The sequence below is a fragment of the Rutidosis leptorrhynchoides genome, chromosome 10 (genome assembly GCF_046630445.1).
Source record: "Rutidosis leptorrhynchoides isolate AG116_Rl617_1_P2 chromosome 10, CSIRO_AGI_Rlap_v1, whole genome shotgun sequence".
Classification (NCBI taxonomy): domain Eukaryota; kingdom Viridiplantae; phylum Streptophyta; class Magnoliopsida; order Asterales; family Asteraceae; genus Rutidosis; species Rutidosis leptorrhynchoides.
Genome location: NC_092342.1, coordinates 222358841 through 222375079, shown reverse-complemented (window position 1 = coordinate 222375079; position 16239 = coordinate 222358841). Strand labels below are relative to the sequence as shown.

The window sequence follows — 16239 nt, the reverse complement described above, 5'->3', positions numbered from 1 at the left end:
TTCAACTTATATTCATCATTACAATATTCTTGTTGTAAACAATGATGATCTCTATCAAACTTCATGACTATAATTTTCATGAACTACTCTCTGTTTTTTTTCTACCCTAATATTGTGACATAAACACTCAAAGTTTTAAATAAGCTCAATACTATTCATAACACATTTTATGTGTTCAGTTTACTAAAATGCTCGTATAACACCATCATCCCTTTTGAGGATAACCTAGTCAAATGGCACTCTTATTAATCCTTTAGATAACCTCCGCATTAATGATAAAATGCACTTTATAGAAGAACCTGTAAGAAATTAGGGTTCGTATTATTTAAATGCATGAAACAGAACAATATTCTATCCGTTGGAATTCACGAAAGGCCCCGAAACTACCTGGGAACGTGAAGACCACATAAAACGTAAATATCCTCGTCTAGGTACGAACAACGCCGATTGATGGCAAAAACTAAATTTCGGGACGAAATTTCTTTTAACGGGTAGGTACTATAACAACCCTCACTTTTCGACTTCCGATTTTGCTAAAATACCTAGAGTTGTTATATACGAATAAATTTAACGTTGACCGAATAAACGTACGCTTAAAATAAATAATATAATTATAAATATTATAAATAAGATTATGATATATAATATAACATAATTACATCAATGAATATATATATAATATTTATATTACTTTTGTTATTTAGTTAATAGAATATATAATTAACTAAATAATAAATAATATTATAACATTTATAAAACTAATAAAAACTATAAATTAATAATCATAAATTTTAACTTTTATAAAAACTAAATATAATAATAATTTTTATATAAAATTCGTATTTAATAATTAAACAAATATAGAAATAAAATGTTTGGAAATATATTAAACAATTTTTTTTTTAGAATTTTATACAAAATAAAAATAAAAACTATATCTACTTTTAATAAATAAATACAAAAATACAAACTACTTTTTCTTATTTTAACTTTTAAGATTTTACTTTTAATAAAAATACAAACTACTTTTTCTTATTTTAACTTTTAAGATTTTACTTTTAATAAAAATACAAACTACTTTTTCTTATTTTAACTTTTAAGATTTACTTTTAATAAAAATACAAAATACTTTTTCTTATTTTAACTTTTAAGATTTTACTTTTAATAAAAATATAAACTACTTTTTCTTATTTTAACTTTTAAGATTTACTTTTAATAAAAATACAAACTACTTTTTCTTATTTTAACTTTTAAGATTTACTTTTAATAAAAATACAAACTACTTTTTCTTATTTTAACTTTTAAGATTTTACTTTTAATAAAAATATAAACTACTTTTTCTTATTTTAACTTTTAAGATTTTACTTTTAATAAAAATACAAACTACTTTTTCTTATTTTAACTTTTAAGATTTACTTTTAATAAAAATACAAAATACTTTTTCTTATTTTAACTTTTAAGATTTTACTTTTAATAAAAATATAAACTACTTTTTCTTATTTTAACTTTTAAGATTTTACTTTTAATAAAAATACAAACTACTTTTTCTTATTTTAACTTTTAAGATTTACTTTTAATAAAAATACAAAATACTTTTTCTTATTTTAACTTTTAAGATTTACTTATTTTATTTTAATTTTTTTTTTACCTAACATTTTCAACTATAAATACCACATACATTTCTCATTTCAAACTTACACCTTAATCTCTCATTTCTCTCTTAAGAACTAATTCTAGTTGATATCTCGATCACTTACTTGCTTTACTTTCATTTCTTGCGTGGAATACTTCAACTGCTATTTAAGGTGAGTTTCATTACTCCCTTTTTATATATATTTTTGGGCTGAGAATACATGCGTTGTTTTATAAATGTTTTACGAAATAGGCACAAGTACTAAAACTAATTCTATGTGGGTTTAAACCAGAAATATACCCTTAGCTTGGTAACATTAAACTACCTGTCTATGTACGGTAGGCGCGAATCCTAAAGATAGATCTATTGGGCCTGACAACCCTATCCTGACTATGGGATGCTTTAGTACTTCGAGGTTTATATAACACACCTGATTCGGTGTACTTTCAGAGGGTAAAACATGAACGTTAAGGCTTGTTACCGGGTGCCTACAACTTATAGAATGCTTTTATACACTTGCTAGTGTACGGATATTCATGAAACTGAAATCTTGTGGCCTATTATTATAACGAAAATGATTGATTTTGATAAACTAATGAACTCACCAACCTTTTTGGTTGACACTTTAAGCATGTTTTGTCTCAGGTGACGAATAAGATGATTGCCATGATTGCTACCTGATGAATTGAATGCTGCTACGTGGAGTCTTCATTTCATTACATTTACTTTGCATTAAGACTATTATTATTATTTCAGTTTAAATTTGATGTAAAACTTTTAATGCTTCCGCTGTTTTATTAATAAATGTTTTATTCAAAACGTCTCATATAGAGTCGTTCTCGTATATACAACTGTGATTTGATATAATTAGTCACAAATACCCTAGGCCCTATTTTGGGGGTGTGACAGATTGGGCCTAACAAACCCCATCCAAAGTACCGGATGCTTTAGTACTTCAAAATTTATATCATATCCGAAGGGTGTCCCGGAATGATAGGGGATATTCTTATATGCATCTTGTTAATGTCGGTTACCAGGTGTTCAATCCAAATGAATGATATTTTTGTCTCTATGCATGGGACGTATATTTATGTGAACTGAAAATGAAAACCTTGTGGTCTATTAAAATGATGGAAATGATTATTTATGTTAAACTAATGAACTCACCAACCTTTTGGTTGATACTTTAAAGCATGTTTATTCTCAGGTATGAAAGAAGTCTTCCGCTGTGCAATTGTTCATTTTAAAGTTATTACTTGGAGTCATTCATGACATATTTCAAATGACGTTGCATTCGAGTCGTTGAGTTCATCAAGATTATTATTAAGACAATTATAGTTAGATATATTATAAAATAGTATGCATGCCGTCAACTTTCGATGTAATAAAAGAATGTCTTTTCAAAAACGAATGCAATGTTTGTAAAATGTATCATATAGAGGTCAAGTACCTCGCGATGTAATCAACTGTTGTGAATCGTTTATAATCGATATGGACTTCGTTCGGATGGATTAGGACGGGTCTCTACATTATCGATGATACTTCTCAAAAGGTGTAGGTATATTTCTTGCGGACGAAGGACCAGGTGTTCGATTACTTCAAACAGTTCCATGTCATGGTAGAACGTGAGACAGGAAAGAAGTTAAAGTGTCTTTGATCCGACAACGGCGGTGAATACTCTTCCAGGCAGTTCGATGCCTATTGCAGATCATATGGCATCCGACATGAGAAGACAGTTCCACGTACCCCTCAACACAATGGTATAGCAGAAAGAATGAACCGAACAATCATGGAACGTGTTCGGAGCATGCTCAGTATGGCTAAGCTACCAAAGCCATTCTGGGGAGAAGCTGTCAGAGCTGCATGTTACTTGATCAACCGATCTCCATAAGTACCACTGAATTTTGAAGTTCCGGAGAAACTTTGGTCTGGAAAGGATCCATCATACTCTCACTTAAGAGTATTTGGATGTTTGGCGTACGCACATGTATCCAAAGAGCTCAGACATAAGCTGGATGCAAGGACCACTCCATGCATATTCATAGGCTATGGAGATGAAGAATTTGGATACAGATTATGGGATCCAAAGGAGAAAAAAGTGATCAGAAGTAGGGACGTGATGTTCCATGAAAGTCAGACAATAGAAGATATTGAAAAGCCCACAATATCTCAGAAGACAAATGTTGCTGCTCAGGTGCCAGAGGCAACAACGGAATCATTCATGAGAAATGAATTTTCAGTGCAAGAAAAAATGCCAGAAGTAGAAGATAATGATGACGGTACTGAGCAAGGGGAGCCACAACCCCATCTGGCAGACGTTCCAGCACCATCACAAGGTCAAGATGATGGTGGATCTCCTCAGAATGTTCCAGAAGTTCGTAGATCTGAACGAGGTCAGATTCCATCGAGTAGATATCCAGAATCCCAGTACCTTCTACTTACTGAAGATGGAGAACCAGAGAGTTTTCATGAAGCAGTAACTCATAAGGATAAAGAAAAATGGTTGCTCGCAATGCAGGATGAGATGGATTCTCTGCATAAAAATCAAACTTATGAGATTGTAGAACTTCCATGCGGGAAGAAGGCACTGAAAAACAAATGGGGTGTTCAAGCTGAAAAAGGATGGTAGTGGAAAAGTGGTGAAATACAAAGCACGGCTTGTAGTCAAAGGATTCCAACAGAAGAAAGGGATTGATTTTGACGAGATATTTTCACCAGTAGTCAAGATGACTTCAATTAGAGTCATACTTGGATTGGTCGCAAGTATGAACTTGGAGCTTGAACAGATGGATGTAAAGACAGTTTTTCTTCATGGAGATTTACAAGAAGAAATTTACATGGAGCAGCCGGAAGGTTTTGAGGTTTCAGGAGATAACCTCGTATGCAAGCTGAAGAAAAGTTTGTATGGTTTGAAGCAGACACCTAGGCAGTGGTACAAGAAGTTTGACTTGTGTATGGTTAGTCAAGGGTACAAGAAAACTGCAGCAGATGAGTGTGTCAACATTCAGAAGTTTTCTGAAGGAAATTTCGTTGCTCTTCTACTATAGGTAGACGATATTTTGATCGTAGGGAAAGGCGCAACGAAGATCAACTAGCCGAAGAAGGAACTTTCGAAGTCTTTTGACATGAAAGACTTAGGACAGACTCAACAGATTTTGGGAATGCAGATAACCCGAGACAGGAAGAATAGAAGGTTGTGGTTATCTCAGGAGAAGTATATTGAACGAATGCTTGAACGATTCAATATGAGCAATGCCAAACCTGTTAGCATTTCATTAGCCAACCATTTCAAGTTAAGTAAGAGATCATGTCCCTCATCTAAGGAAGAGATCGGGGAGATGTCGTCAGTACCATATTCTTCAGCAGTTGGAAGTTTGATGTATGCAATGGTGTGTACAAGGCCCGATATTGCTCACGCAGTGGGAACGGTGAGTCGTTTTCTCTCCAACCCTGGGAAAGAGCATTGGGAGGCGGTAAAATGGATTCTCAGATATCTTAAAGGTACAACGAAGATGTCTTTGTTACGGGGGAGCTGATCCAATCTTGGAAGGCTATACAGATGCGGATATGGCCGGAGATCCTGATAGTAGGAAATCTACTTCAGGATTCATTTACACTTTTGCAGGGGGAGCTGTTTCATGGCAGTCAAGACTACAGAAGTGTATTGCATTATCCACAACCGAAGCAGAATATATTGCTGCCGCAGAAGCTGGAAAAGAAATGTTGTGGTTAAAGCGTTATTTTCAAGAATTTGAAATCAAGCAAAAGGAGTACAAGGTACATTGTGACAGTCAGAGTGCTCTAGATTTGAGCAAGAACTCCATGTACCATTTCCGTACAAAACATATTGATATTCGCTATCATTGGATACGCGAGGTAATTGATCGACAACTGTTGAGACTAGTGAAGATCCATACAAAGCAGAATCCTGCGGATATGTTGACAAAGGTGGTGACTCGAGAGAAATTGGAGTTATGTAGAGACATAACTGGAATGTTCGTGGATTCGGATGGAGAGGGAGAATTGAAGGTTTTCAGCCTACAATCTAGAAGCCCACATTCTAAATGTTCAAAGTAGCCTTCTTTGAATACCATGTGGAAGTAGCAAAGTTGAAAACGGTGACGGCCGCCAACCTTCCACGTTCACATGTCACCTTCCTCGTTCACCCCTATCTACCGCTATAAGATCTTAGCTATAAATAGAGGTGCAAACCTCAGTTGTAAATCATCCCAAAAATCACTCAGAGAAGTGTAATCAACTAATCACAACCTTGAGAGTGTGTGTGAGTTTGAGAGTTTTTTTTTTTTTTTTTTTTTTTTTTTTTTTTTTTTGAGTTTTGTAAATACTCGTTTAATCTATTCTTGTGAGTAATAGAGTTATTTTTCTCTCAAATTTATATCTCTCAACGTCCAGGCGATCCTCTCTTCCCAACATCCATAACCATGTACATATATAAGAGCTTGATTAAAGGCACGTAGACTACCAATTAAAACCACCACATTCATAATTCATAGAAGTAAACAATTAACAAATTCATACATATAACATACACATATTTTGCCGTGACGTAGAGTGATAACTTTATTTACCATTAGATATTTTATCCTTAAATGAAGAAATGAACATTTATTTATGGGTAGTTGAATGATTGTTACAACTCAAATTTTCATACCTTACATCCATAGAATTGGGTATTGTTATATACATATGTGTACGTGTCAAGAAAAACTTTTGAGTAAACTTCTCAACTATTTAAAATTATTATATAAACTGTTATAATTCAGTAGGCTTATAACTACCTTTAGTGGTTTGATTCTTGATGTTATAATTCAGTAGGCTTATAACTACCTTTAGTGGTTTGATTCTTGATGTTATAATTCAGTAGGCTTATAACTACCTTTAGTGATTTGATTCTTGATTTAGAATACTAATAATAAAGTGTAAGAACAAAGATGATAATGGAGAGAAAGAAAGAAACACTTTGTAAGTGTGAGAAATGGTGCAAGTTTAATGCTTGCATTCATGAGTATTTATAGCCTAAAATCTCAATATAAAAATACATACTTTGTGTACCAAAATTGACTATATGTATACACCAAAATTGACTATCCATATCTATATTATTATTATTATTATTATAACACTCCCCCTTGGATAGCAATTTTATTTTGTTGAAGATCAACTATAAATTACTGCCTCGTTAAAAACCTTGCTAAAGAAAACCCAGTGGGAAAAAACTTTAGCTAAGGGAAAAAGAGTGCAGCATGGAGTTGACTCCCCCTCAAGTAGACATCGCTTCAGCTGTTACATCTTTTGAACATGTCTCATGCCAATGTTATGAACGTGTGTTCTGAAAATAGCAGTTGGAAGTGCTTTCGTGAAAAGATCAGCAGAGTTTTTGCTAGATTGCACATATCTCATTTCAATCTGGTTGTCCTTAATGAGATTTTGAGTGTATGAGAAGAATCTAGGTGGTATGTGTTTTGTTCGGTCACTTTTGATATACCCTTCTTTCATCTGTGCTATGCAAGCTGCATTATCTTCATAGATAGTTGTTGGACTTTTATCGCGTTCTAGTCCACAAGAATCAGTAATGAGTTGTGTCATTGATCTCAACCAAAAACATTCTCGAGTAGCTTCATGTAATGCAATCACTTCGGCATGATTTGACGATGTAGCAACAAGTGTTTGTTTTTGAGAACGCCATGATATTGCAGTACCTCCATTTAGGAATACATATCCAGTTTGAGATTTAGCTTTATGTGGATCAGATAAATAACCTGCATCTGCATAACCAACCAAATCTTGTTTTGATTCGTTAGAATAAAATAATCCTAAATCAGTAGTTCCTCGAAGGTATCGAAATATGTGTTTGATCCCATTCCAGTGTCTTTTGGTAGGAGCAGAGCTGAACCTTGCCAACAAATTAACTGCAAAAGAAATGTCAGGTCTTGTACAATTTGTAAGATACATAAGAGCTCCAATTGCACTAAGATATGGTACTTCTGGTCCAAGAATGTCTTCTTGATCTTCACATGGACGAAATGGATCAGTTTCAACATTGAGTGATCTAACAACCATAGGAGTACTTAATGGTTTTGCCTTGTCCATATTGAAACGTTTCAAAATCTTTTCAGTATATGTTGTTTGATGTACAAGTAAACCATTAGGCATATGCTCAATTTGTAAACCAAGGCAATACTTGGTTTTTCCGAGATCTTTCATTTCAAATTCTTTCTTTAGAAGTTGAATGGCTTCATAGATCTCTTTATTTGTACCTATGATGTTAAGATCATCAACATAAACAGCTATGATCACATATCCGGATGTTGTTTTCTTAATGAAAACACAAGGGCAAGTAAGGTTATTTGTATACCCTTTGCTTATCAAGTAATCACTTAATCGGTTATACCACATACGTCCCGATTGTTTTAACCCATATAAAGATCTTTGTAATTTAATCGAATACATTTCTTTGGGTTTTGCATTTGATGCTTCTGGTACCTTAAATCCTTCAGGTATCTTCATATATATATCACTATCAAGTGATCCATATAGGTAAGCAGTCACAACATCCATGAGATGCATTTCTAAATTTTTAGAAACTGCCAGACTGATTAAGTACCTAAAAGTAATTGCATCCATAACAGGGGAATAAGTTTCTTCATAATCAATTCCCGGTCTTTGAGAAAAACCTTGAGCTACAAGTCTAGCTTTATACCTTGTAACTTCATTTTTCTCATTTCTTTTTCGGACAAAAATCCATCTGTATCCTACAGGTTTCACATCTTTAGGAGTGAGAATGATGGATCCGAAAACTTTTCTTTTATTGAGTGATTCTAATTCAGCTCGTATTGCTTCTTTCCATTGAGCCCAATCATGTCTATTTTGACATTCAACCATAGATGTTGGTTCTGGATCATCATCATTATTCATGATGTCATATGCAACATTAAATGAAAATTTCTCATCAAGATTTTTCATTTCATTTCGGTTCCATAATATTTTTGAATATGCATAATTGATTGCAATTTCTGTATTGACATCATCAATCTCCTCTGCAGTAGGAGTACTGATTTGTGGTTCTTCTTGAACACTTTCTTTTACTTCATTATCAGCTGATTTTCTTTTTCGAGGATTTTTATCCTTTGAACCAATTGGTCTTCCACGTTTCTGACGTGGCAAAGATTCATGAGTGACGTTATTGCCAGCTTTTGGAATTTCAATTCGAGCTGGAGTATTTACTGCTGGTATATATGATTTTGTCACCGTTTTTGTATCTGTAAATGCATCAGGCAATTGATTTGCAAGTTCTTGTATATGCATTATCTTTTGAACTTCTGTCTCGCATTCTTTTGTGCGAGGATCAAGATACTTTAATTGAGGTTCACACCATGAAACATCATTTTCTTTATTTTTCATTTCTCCCCCTAATCTAGGGAACAATGTTTCATTAAAATGACAATCAGCAAAACGTGCTGTAAAAACGTCACCTGTCATAGGTTCAATATACCTTAATATTGAAGATGTTTCATATCCAACATATATTCCCAACCTCCTTTGAGGACCCATTTTTGTACGTTGTGGTGTCGCAATTGGAACATACACTGCACAACCAAATGTTCTAAGATGGGAAATATTTGGCTCTTGACCAAAAGCAAGTTGTAGGGGGGAATATTTATGACTTGCACTTGGTCTGATGCGAATCAATGCAGCAGCATGTAAAATTGCATGACCCCATATAGATACAGGGAGTTTTGTTCTCATTATCAATGGTCTAGCGATTAACTGTAAACGTTTAATCAATGACTCGGCTAAACCATTTTGTGTATGCACATGAGCAACAGAATGTTCAACAACAATTCCTATAGACATGCAATAGTCATTAAATGCTTGAGATGTAAATTCACCAGCATTATCAAGTCTCACCCTTTTAATGGTGTAATCAGGAAAATGAGCTCTCAATTTAATAATTTGGGCAAGAAATTTTGCAAATGCCACATTACGGCTTGATAACAGACAAACATGAGACCATCTGCTAGATGCGTCTATTAGAACCATGAAATATCTAAATGGTCCACATGGTGGATGAATTGGTCCACATATATCACCTTGAATTCTTTCAAGAAACATTGGTGATTCTTTCTCAACCTTAAGTGGTGAGGGTCTAGTTATCAATTTTCCAAGAGAGCAAGATGTACATGGAACCATTGTATCATGATGGATTTTTCTATCCTTTAGTGGATGTCCATGAGTACATTCAATAATCCTTTTCATCATTGTTGATCCTGGATGGCCTAATCTGTTATGCCATAAACTGAATACACCAGGATCAATATATTTTTCGTTAACTACCATATGTATTTCTGGTACATTTATATGTGTATAATGTAATCCAGAACTAAGTCTTGGCAGTTTTTCAACCACATGACTCTTGTCAGTGATACTTAAATATTTCTCATTTTCTGTTGTCACTGACTGATAATCATACCCGTTAAGGTATATGTCGGAGAAACTCAATAAATTTCTGCTTGACTTGGGAGAAAATAAGGCATCATTTATTAAAAATTTTGTACCATTTGGTAGTATGAAATTTGCCTTTCCTATCCCTTTTATCAAGTTAGCAGGTCCTGATATTGTATGTATAGTTCCTTCCGTTGGTTTTAGATCAATAAAATATTTCTCGGATTTAAGTATAGTGTGTGTAGTTCCATTGTCTGCTATACAGAGATCTCCACCACTTGATTGATGTTGTATTCCAGCAAAATTCATATTGAACTTCATATATAAGAAATAAATAGTGAGTACATTAATATTACACAATATTTTAAACGCAAATAGATAGTACTGAAACATTTAGCAAACATAATGACAAAGACAGACGATATTAAATCGTTTATTTTTCGAAAGACACACAACTTAAACATTCAAGAAATCTTCATATAAATCAGATGGTTTCTCAGTGACTGTTGGATCAATATTATCCACAAAATTTACTTCCTTTTCTTTACCTTTCAGCCAATCCTGATACATCTTAACAAGATGTTTAGATGTTCGGCAAGTATTAGCCCAGTGGCCCATTCTACCACATCTGTAGCAAGATTCTTCAGAATTTTTAGAAGAATTTTCTTCAACATCTTGTTTAATGGGCTTGTTTTGTGGTTGATATTTATATTTTCGTGGATTACTATTTCTTTGACCACCACGGCCACGACCACAACCACGTCCACGCCCATTACCATTACCATAAGGATGGTTTCTACCATAGTTATGGCTTTTGGCATGATGATGGTGATGGTTATTATAACCACGACCTTGCCCGCGTCCTTGTCCCTGTTTATAATTATTTGCAGTATTTGCTTCAGGGATTGCAAGTGTACCAGTAGGACGGGATTGCTGATTTTTCATTAATAGCTCATCATTTTGCTCTGCAACTAAGAGATATGAATTAAGTTCAGGATATGTTTTGAACTTTAGCATTCTCAAATTTCTTTGCACTGTGATGTTTGCAGCATTCATTGTGGAGAAAGTTTTCTCCATCATGTCTGCATCACTAATTTCATGTCCACAGAATTTAAGTTGTGAACATGTATTATACAGAGCTGAGCTGTATTCATTTACTTTCTTAAAGTCTTGGAACCTTAATGTTCTCCATTGTTCCATTGCAGCTGGAAGTAAAATTTCTCTTTGATTATTGAATCTGCTTTTGAGACCTTCCCATAAAACATGGGGATCTTCTACAGTCACATAATTATTTTGTAAGCATTCATCAATATGTTGATGAATAAAGCAACATGCCGTAGCTTGTTCTTTTTCAGAACAAGTGTTGTTTTCATTTATGGTTTCAAGAATGCCCATTGATTTAAGATGCATTTTTACTTTTATAACCCATGGCATGTAGTTGTTTCCAGTTGATTCTAAAGGAGTAAATTTAAGCTTTTCCAGATTCGACATTTTCTATTATCAAAAATTAAAACAAACATCATGATAAATTAGAGTCAATTTATATTCATAAGTATATAAACATTAAACATAAATTTAATATAACATAAATGATAAGTAGGTGACAGTGTCGACCATGTGTAAGCAATCATAAATAAATGTTATATAACAAAAATATAAATATTAGTAAACATAAATGAAAATTTGGCGACAGTGTCGACCATATATTTTTTCAGGTGGTATAACCGACCTATATCATTCTGGTGGTATAACCGACCATATATCATTTTGGTGGTATAACCGACCATATATCATTTTGGTGGTATAACCGACCATATATCATTTTGGTGGCAGAGCCAACCATATTTAGTATTAAGATTATCGTGCTGATAACGTGTTATAATTCAGTAGGCTTATAACTACCTTTAGTGGTTTGATTCTTGATGTTATAATTCAGTAGGCTTATAACTACCTTTAGTGGTTTGATTCTTGATGTTATAATTCAGTAGGCTTATAACTACCTTTAGTGATTTGATTCTTGATTTAGAATACTAATAATAAAGTGTAAGAACAAAGATGATAATGGAGAGAAAGAAAGAAACACTTTGTAAGTGTGAGAAATGGTGCAAGTTTAATGCTTGCATTCATGAGTATTTATAGCCTAAAATCTCAATATAAAAATACATACTTTGTGTACCAAAATTGACTATATGTATACACCAAAATTGACTATCCATATCTATATTATTATTATTATTATTATAACATAAACATGATTATATGAAGAACTTCCCAAATTAATTTACTACTGTATAATGTATCAATTTTTTTTAACGGCTTTTAATGTATCAATTAGAATTAGAATTAGATTAGAAGTAAAATTTGTGTATTACTCCGTATTTTATTACGACAGATCGATGACAATCAACAGAAAAATCAAACATATATAATTTCAATCTAATTTGATCTCATCCTTGTTTATTCAATTCTATATAAATTCATTTTGCAACTTAAACTTCGAGTTTTTCACATCCACTGCTTAAATATAGTCGATGGTGATATTTATTCGTTTGTGGAAATTTTGACGCTTTTGCGAGTATAACGTGGCCTATTAATAGACCATCGTCGTTAGTTCGTTACTTAATTGGAAGAACAAACTACCACAAAAACAATAAATTTGGGCCAAAATGGTAAAAAAAAAAAGGGTTAAAGCAAAAAATACGTTACAAACTTACACAAATGTATGTACCGACGTCGTCCACAAACTCATTTCCGTCCTACTGTCGCCTACAAACTTTCAAAAAGTGTACCAATGTAAACAAAAACTTTTAAAAAGTGTACCAATGTAAACAAAAATGACTTGCTACCGGTTAAACTGGTTAAAATCAACACGTGTCGTTCCTGGATTGGATCTTAAAAAAAAAAATGTCAAAATTACTCCCTCCGTCCCAGATTAATTGTCCCCAGACAAAAAATACACAGTTTAAGAAATGTCATTATCACACTGTACTTTTTCTGTACTTTTTTCTTACTTTACTGTTTTACCCTCAACTAATTAATTAGAAATCTCTCTCTTTGTAATTTAATTAATTCTTTAGGGACAATATTGTAAACTTTATCAAATTTACTTTCCATATTTGGAAGTGGACAATTAATCTGGGACGTCCCAAAAAGGAATACTGGACAATTAATCCGGGACGGAGGGAGTAGTATGTAACAGGTCAAAACCATAAAATGTTGATATTAGCATATTTTTTGAAAGTTTGTAAGCGACAGTAAGACGGAAATGAGTTTTTGGGCAATATGAGTACATTTGTGTAAGTTTATAGTCTATTTTTAACTTAAAAAAAAAAAAAAATGTTAGTGGGCAATACTTACTAGTGTAGTTTATTTTCTGGAGTATTTCCGGTGTGTTTCTTTGAATTGAAGTAATAAAAAGAAAATAACAAAATTAAAGCTCGAGTTCATTTCTTTCAACTGATGCGTATACCCTAATTTCGATTCACGAGGTAACTTCATCCATTCAAAACCCTAATTATCTCTTTCATCTTTTATTGTTACTTTTTGTGAATCAATAAATAATATATCGATATATAATTGAAGTTTGGACTCTATTTGTTCGGTCTGAATTGATATTATTTATGGTTTCTTTCGATTTCACTACCTGGTTGAATTAATCCTAAATAGTTTTCTGATTTAATTGTTAGGGTTTACCGTATTGATTTAATACTATTATGTTTGACCTCATGAATTTTACAGTAGTTATTGTACTGGTCCATTTTACATGTATCTCAAATTATAGCTAATTATGAATTTAAATGTTTGATTCATATTATTACCTGTGCACTCAATTACTCAGTTTAATTTGTCAATTTGATGCAAAAACTCTGTTTGGAGGTTATACAAAAACTGCCATTTTTCTGATTTAGGCATCCATATGGATCTTGAAAACTGTCTTTATGCTGTGTTGCTTCCATCACTGTGATGTTAATGATAGGAAAATAGGTAGCTTATTCGTGATAATGCTATATCTAATCATCATTTCGGAAATTTAATTGTTTATACGTGTCCAAACAGATAATTGCTAAAGGATTGTGTTATAAATGCTTTTTAGCAAACGATATATACATATATATGATCAAGTAGATGTTATTGTCCAATTAGCGGATTTAGGAAGTGGTTACTTTGTAGAGTCGTTAACTTGATAGTTGATACAAAATAGATTAGTCCTTTTCTACTTACATACGTTGAGATTTTGTTTGAGTGTTTTCTTCTCTTACTTTTCAGGCAAACTGAAAAAAAATAATCTTCGACTGAATTTTATAGTAGTATACATTCAAGATACTTTGTAAAATGGCTTCTGTGGTACGGCCTCCATCTACAATGGCATCAATGGTTCTTCCAAAAGTTCAGTCCACTAATCGCAAAATTTGGAAACCTACAAACTACAGGCTCACGTTTCCTCATTTAGCCACAAGATATCACACTATTTTATGTACAAATACGTCCTCATGGGACCCACCACCTGTCACATATGCTGTAAAAGATGATTCCACCAAAGGCGAGTTCTTGACGGGTTCCACCACTTTGTTTGAAACCCTTGACTCTGATAAAACTAAAGTAGCCGAATCTGTAACAACTGATACCAAACACGTTACAAAAGTTGGGTACATTAGATGGCCTATGTGGCTCGTGGGGCCATTGGTTCTTCTAGCTACAGGAATGGTTCCAACTCTCTGGTTACCAATTTCTTCAATCTTTTTAGGACCAAACGTAGCTAGTCTTTTGTCATTGACCGGGCTTGACTGCATATTCAACTTGGGTGCATCGTTGTTCCTGCTCATGGCTGACGCGTGCTCACGTCCTAAAAACGTGGAACAAGAACCTTGTCAAAGTCAACCACCTTTTAGCTACAGGTTCTGGAACATGGTTGCAACCTTATCCGGATTTATCATCCCTTTAACCATGTTGTTTGGTTCTCAAAAGGGTCTATTACAACCTCAACTCCCTCCAATTTCTTTTGCAATTCTTTTGGGGCCGTATCTTTTGCTTCTTGCAGTACAGATGCTGACGGAGATGCTGACGTGGCACTGGGAGTCACCCGTTTGGCTTGTGACTCCTATTGTGTATGAAACATACCGTGTGTTACAGTTGATGAGGGGTTTGAAGCTCGGGGCTGAACTTGGTGCACCATCTTGGACAGTTCATACAATTAGAAGTTTAGTGTGTTGGTGGGTGCTGGTTCTAGGTGTGCAGGTCATGAGGGTTGCTTGGTATGCAGGTTTTACAGCTCATCTTCATAAAAAGGTGTCGTTGAACGCAAGTGAAGTCGATACTTCTTCTGGTTGATACTGAAAGGTGTAATTTAATTTCAATTTAAATTTCATATTACCATTTGGCATTGTGTATAAAGTCCAACATAGTAAGCTATAGTTGTACAAATGTTTAGCTTTTGTTATATAACTTCTTGGAAAAGGATGAATCACCATAAATGTAATGTTTCAGCAACAATTATCAAATATCAAATATTTTTTATTTGTATAACTATTACGAGTAACTTATGCAGCACTAATGATTGAAGGTATAAATATAGAAATTAGCTAACCTGCACTTGACCCGTTTCGTTATTCACGTTGACAGCGAGGTTGAAATGATTAGGCCTGAGTCGACCTCTGTAACCTGTTTAATATAGAAATCAGCCAACCTGTACGTGACCCGTTCAGTTATTCACATTGGCTGGTTGAAATGAGCAGGCCTGAGTCGACCTTTGTAGCCTGTTTATCTAAATATTCCGTTTATCCGTACAGTCAACTTCTTGTAAATGGCTTGACCCAGTCTTGTTCGGCTCACTTAAAGTCATTTATTGCATGTTATTAGTGTTAAAACTAGTAAAATAGGCCCCCGCGATGTGGCGAGGTCTTTCGGGTTGCATATTCATATTTAACGTAGTGTTATATATTTACAGAATTAAAAACGCGTTGATGCGGGTGTGTTTGCATGCACGTGGTTAGTACCTAATGTACCTAATGGCCTACGCGTTTTTAACGCCAGGAAAGCCGTGTAAAAAAGGGGGACGAAACTATCGATATGATGTAGTTAGTTTGAGTTGTATATTATATGTGTATATATATGTATGAAAGTTAGCCCGAAATGTTTAGCGTTTT

General features: G+C 33.7%; 1 protein-coding gene across 1 annotated transcript; it reads left to right on the top strand.

Moving 5' to 3' along the window:
- The first annotated feature begins 13450 nt into the window (after positions 1 to 13450).
- Positions 13451 to 15619, top strand: LOC139872885 (uncharacterized). The gene is made up of 2 exons (XM_071860818.1): positions 13451 to 13584; positions 14363 to 15619. The coding sequence occupies exon 2, from the start codon at positions 14429 to 14431 to the stop codon at positions 15422 to 15424; it is 996 nt and encodes a 331-aa protein (XP_071716919.1). The 5' UTR covers positions 13451 to 13584; positions 14363 to 14428; the 3' UTR covers positions 15425 to 15619.
- Positions 15620 to 16239: the final 620 nt, after the last annotated feature.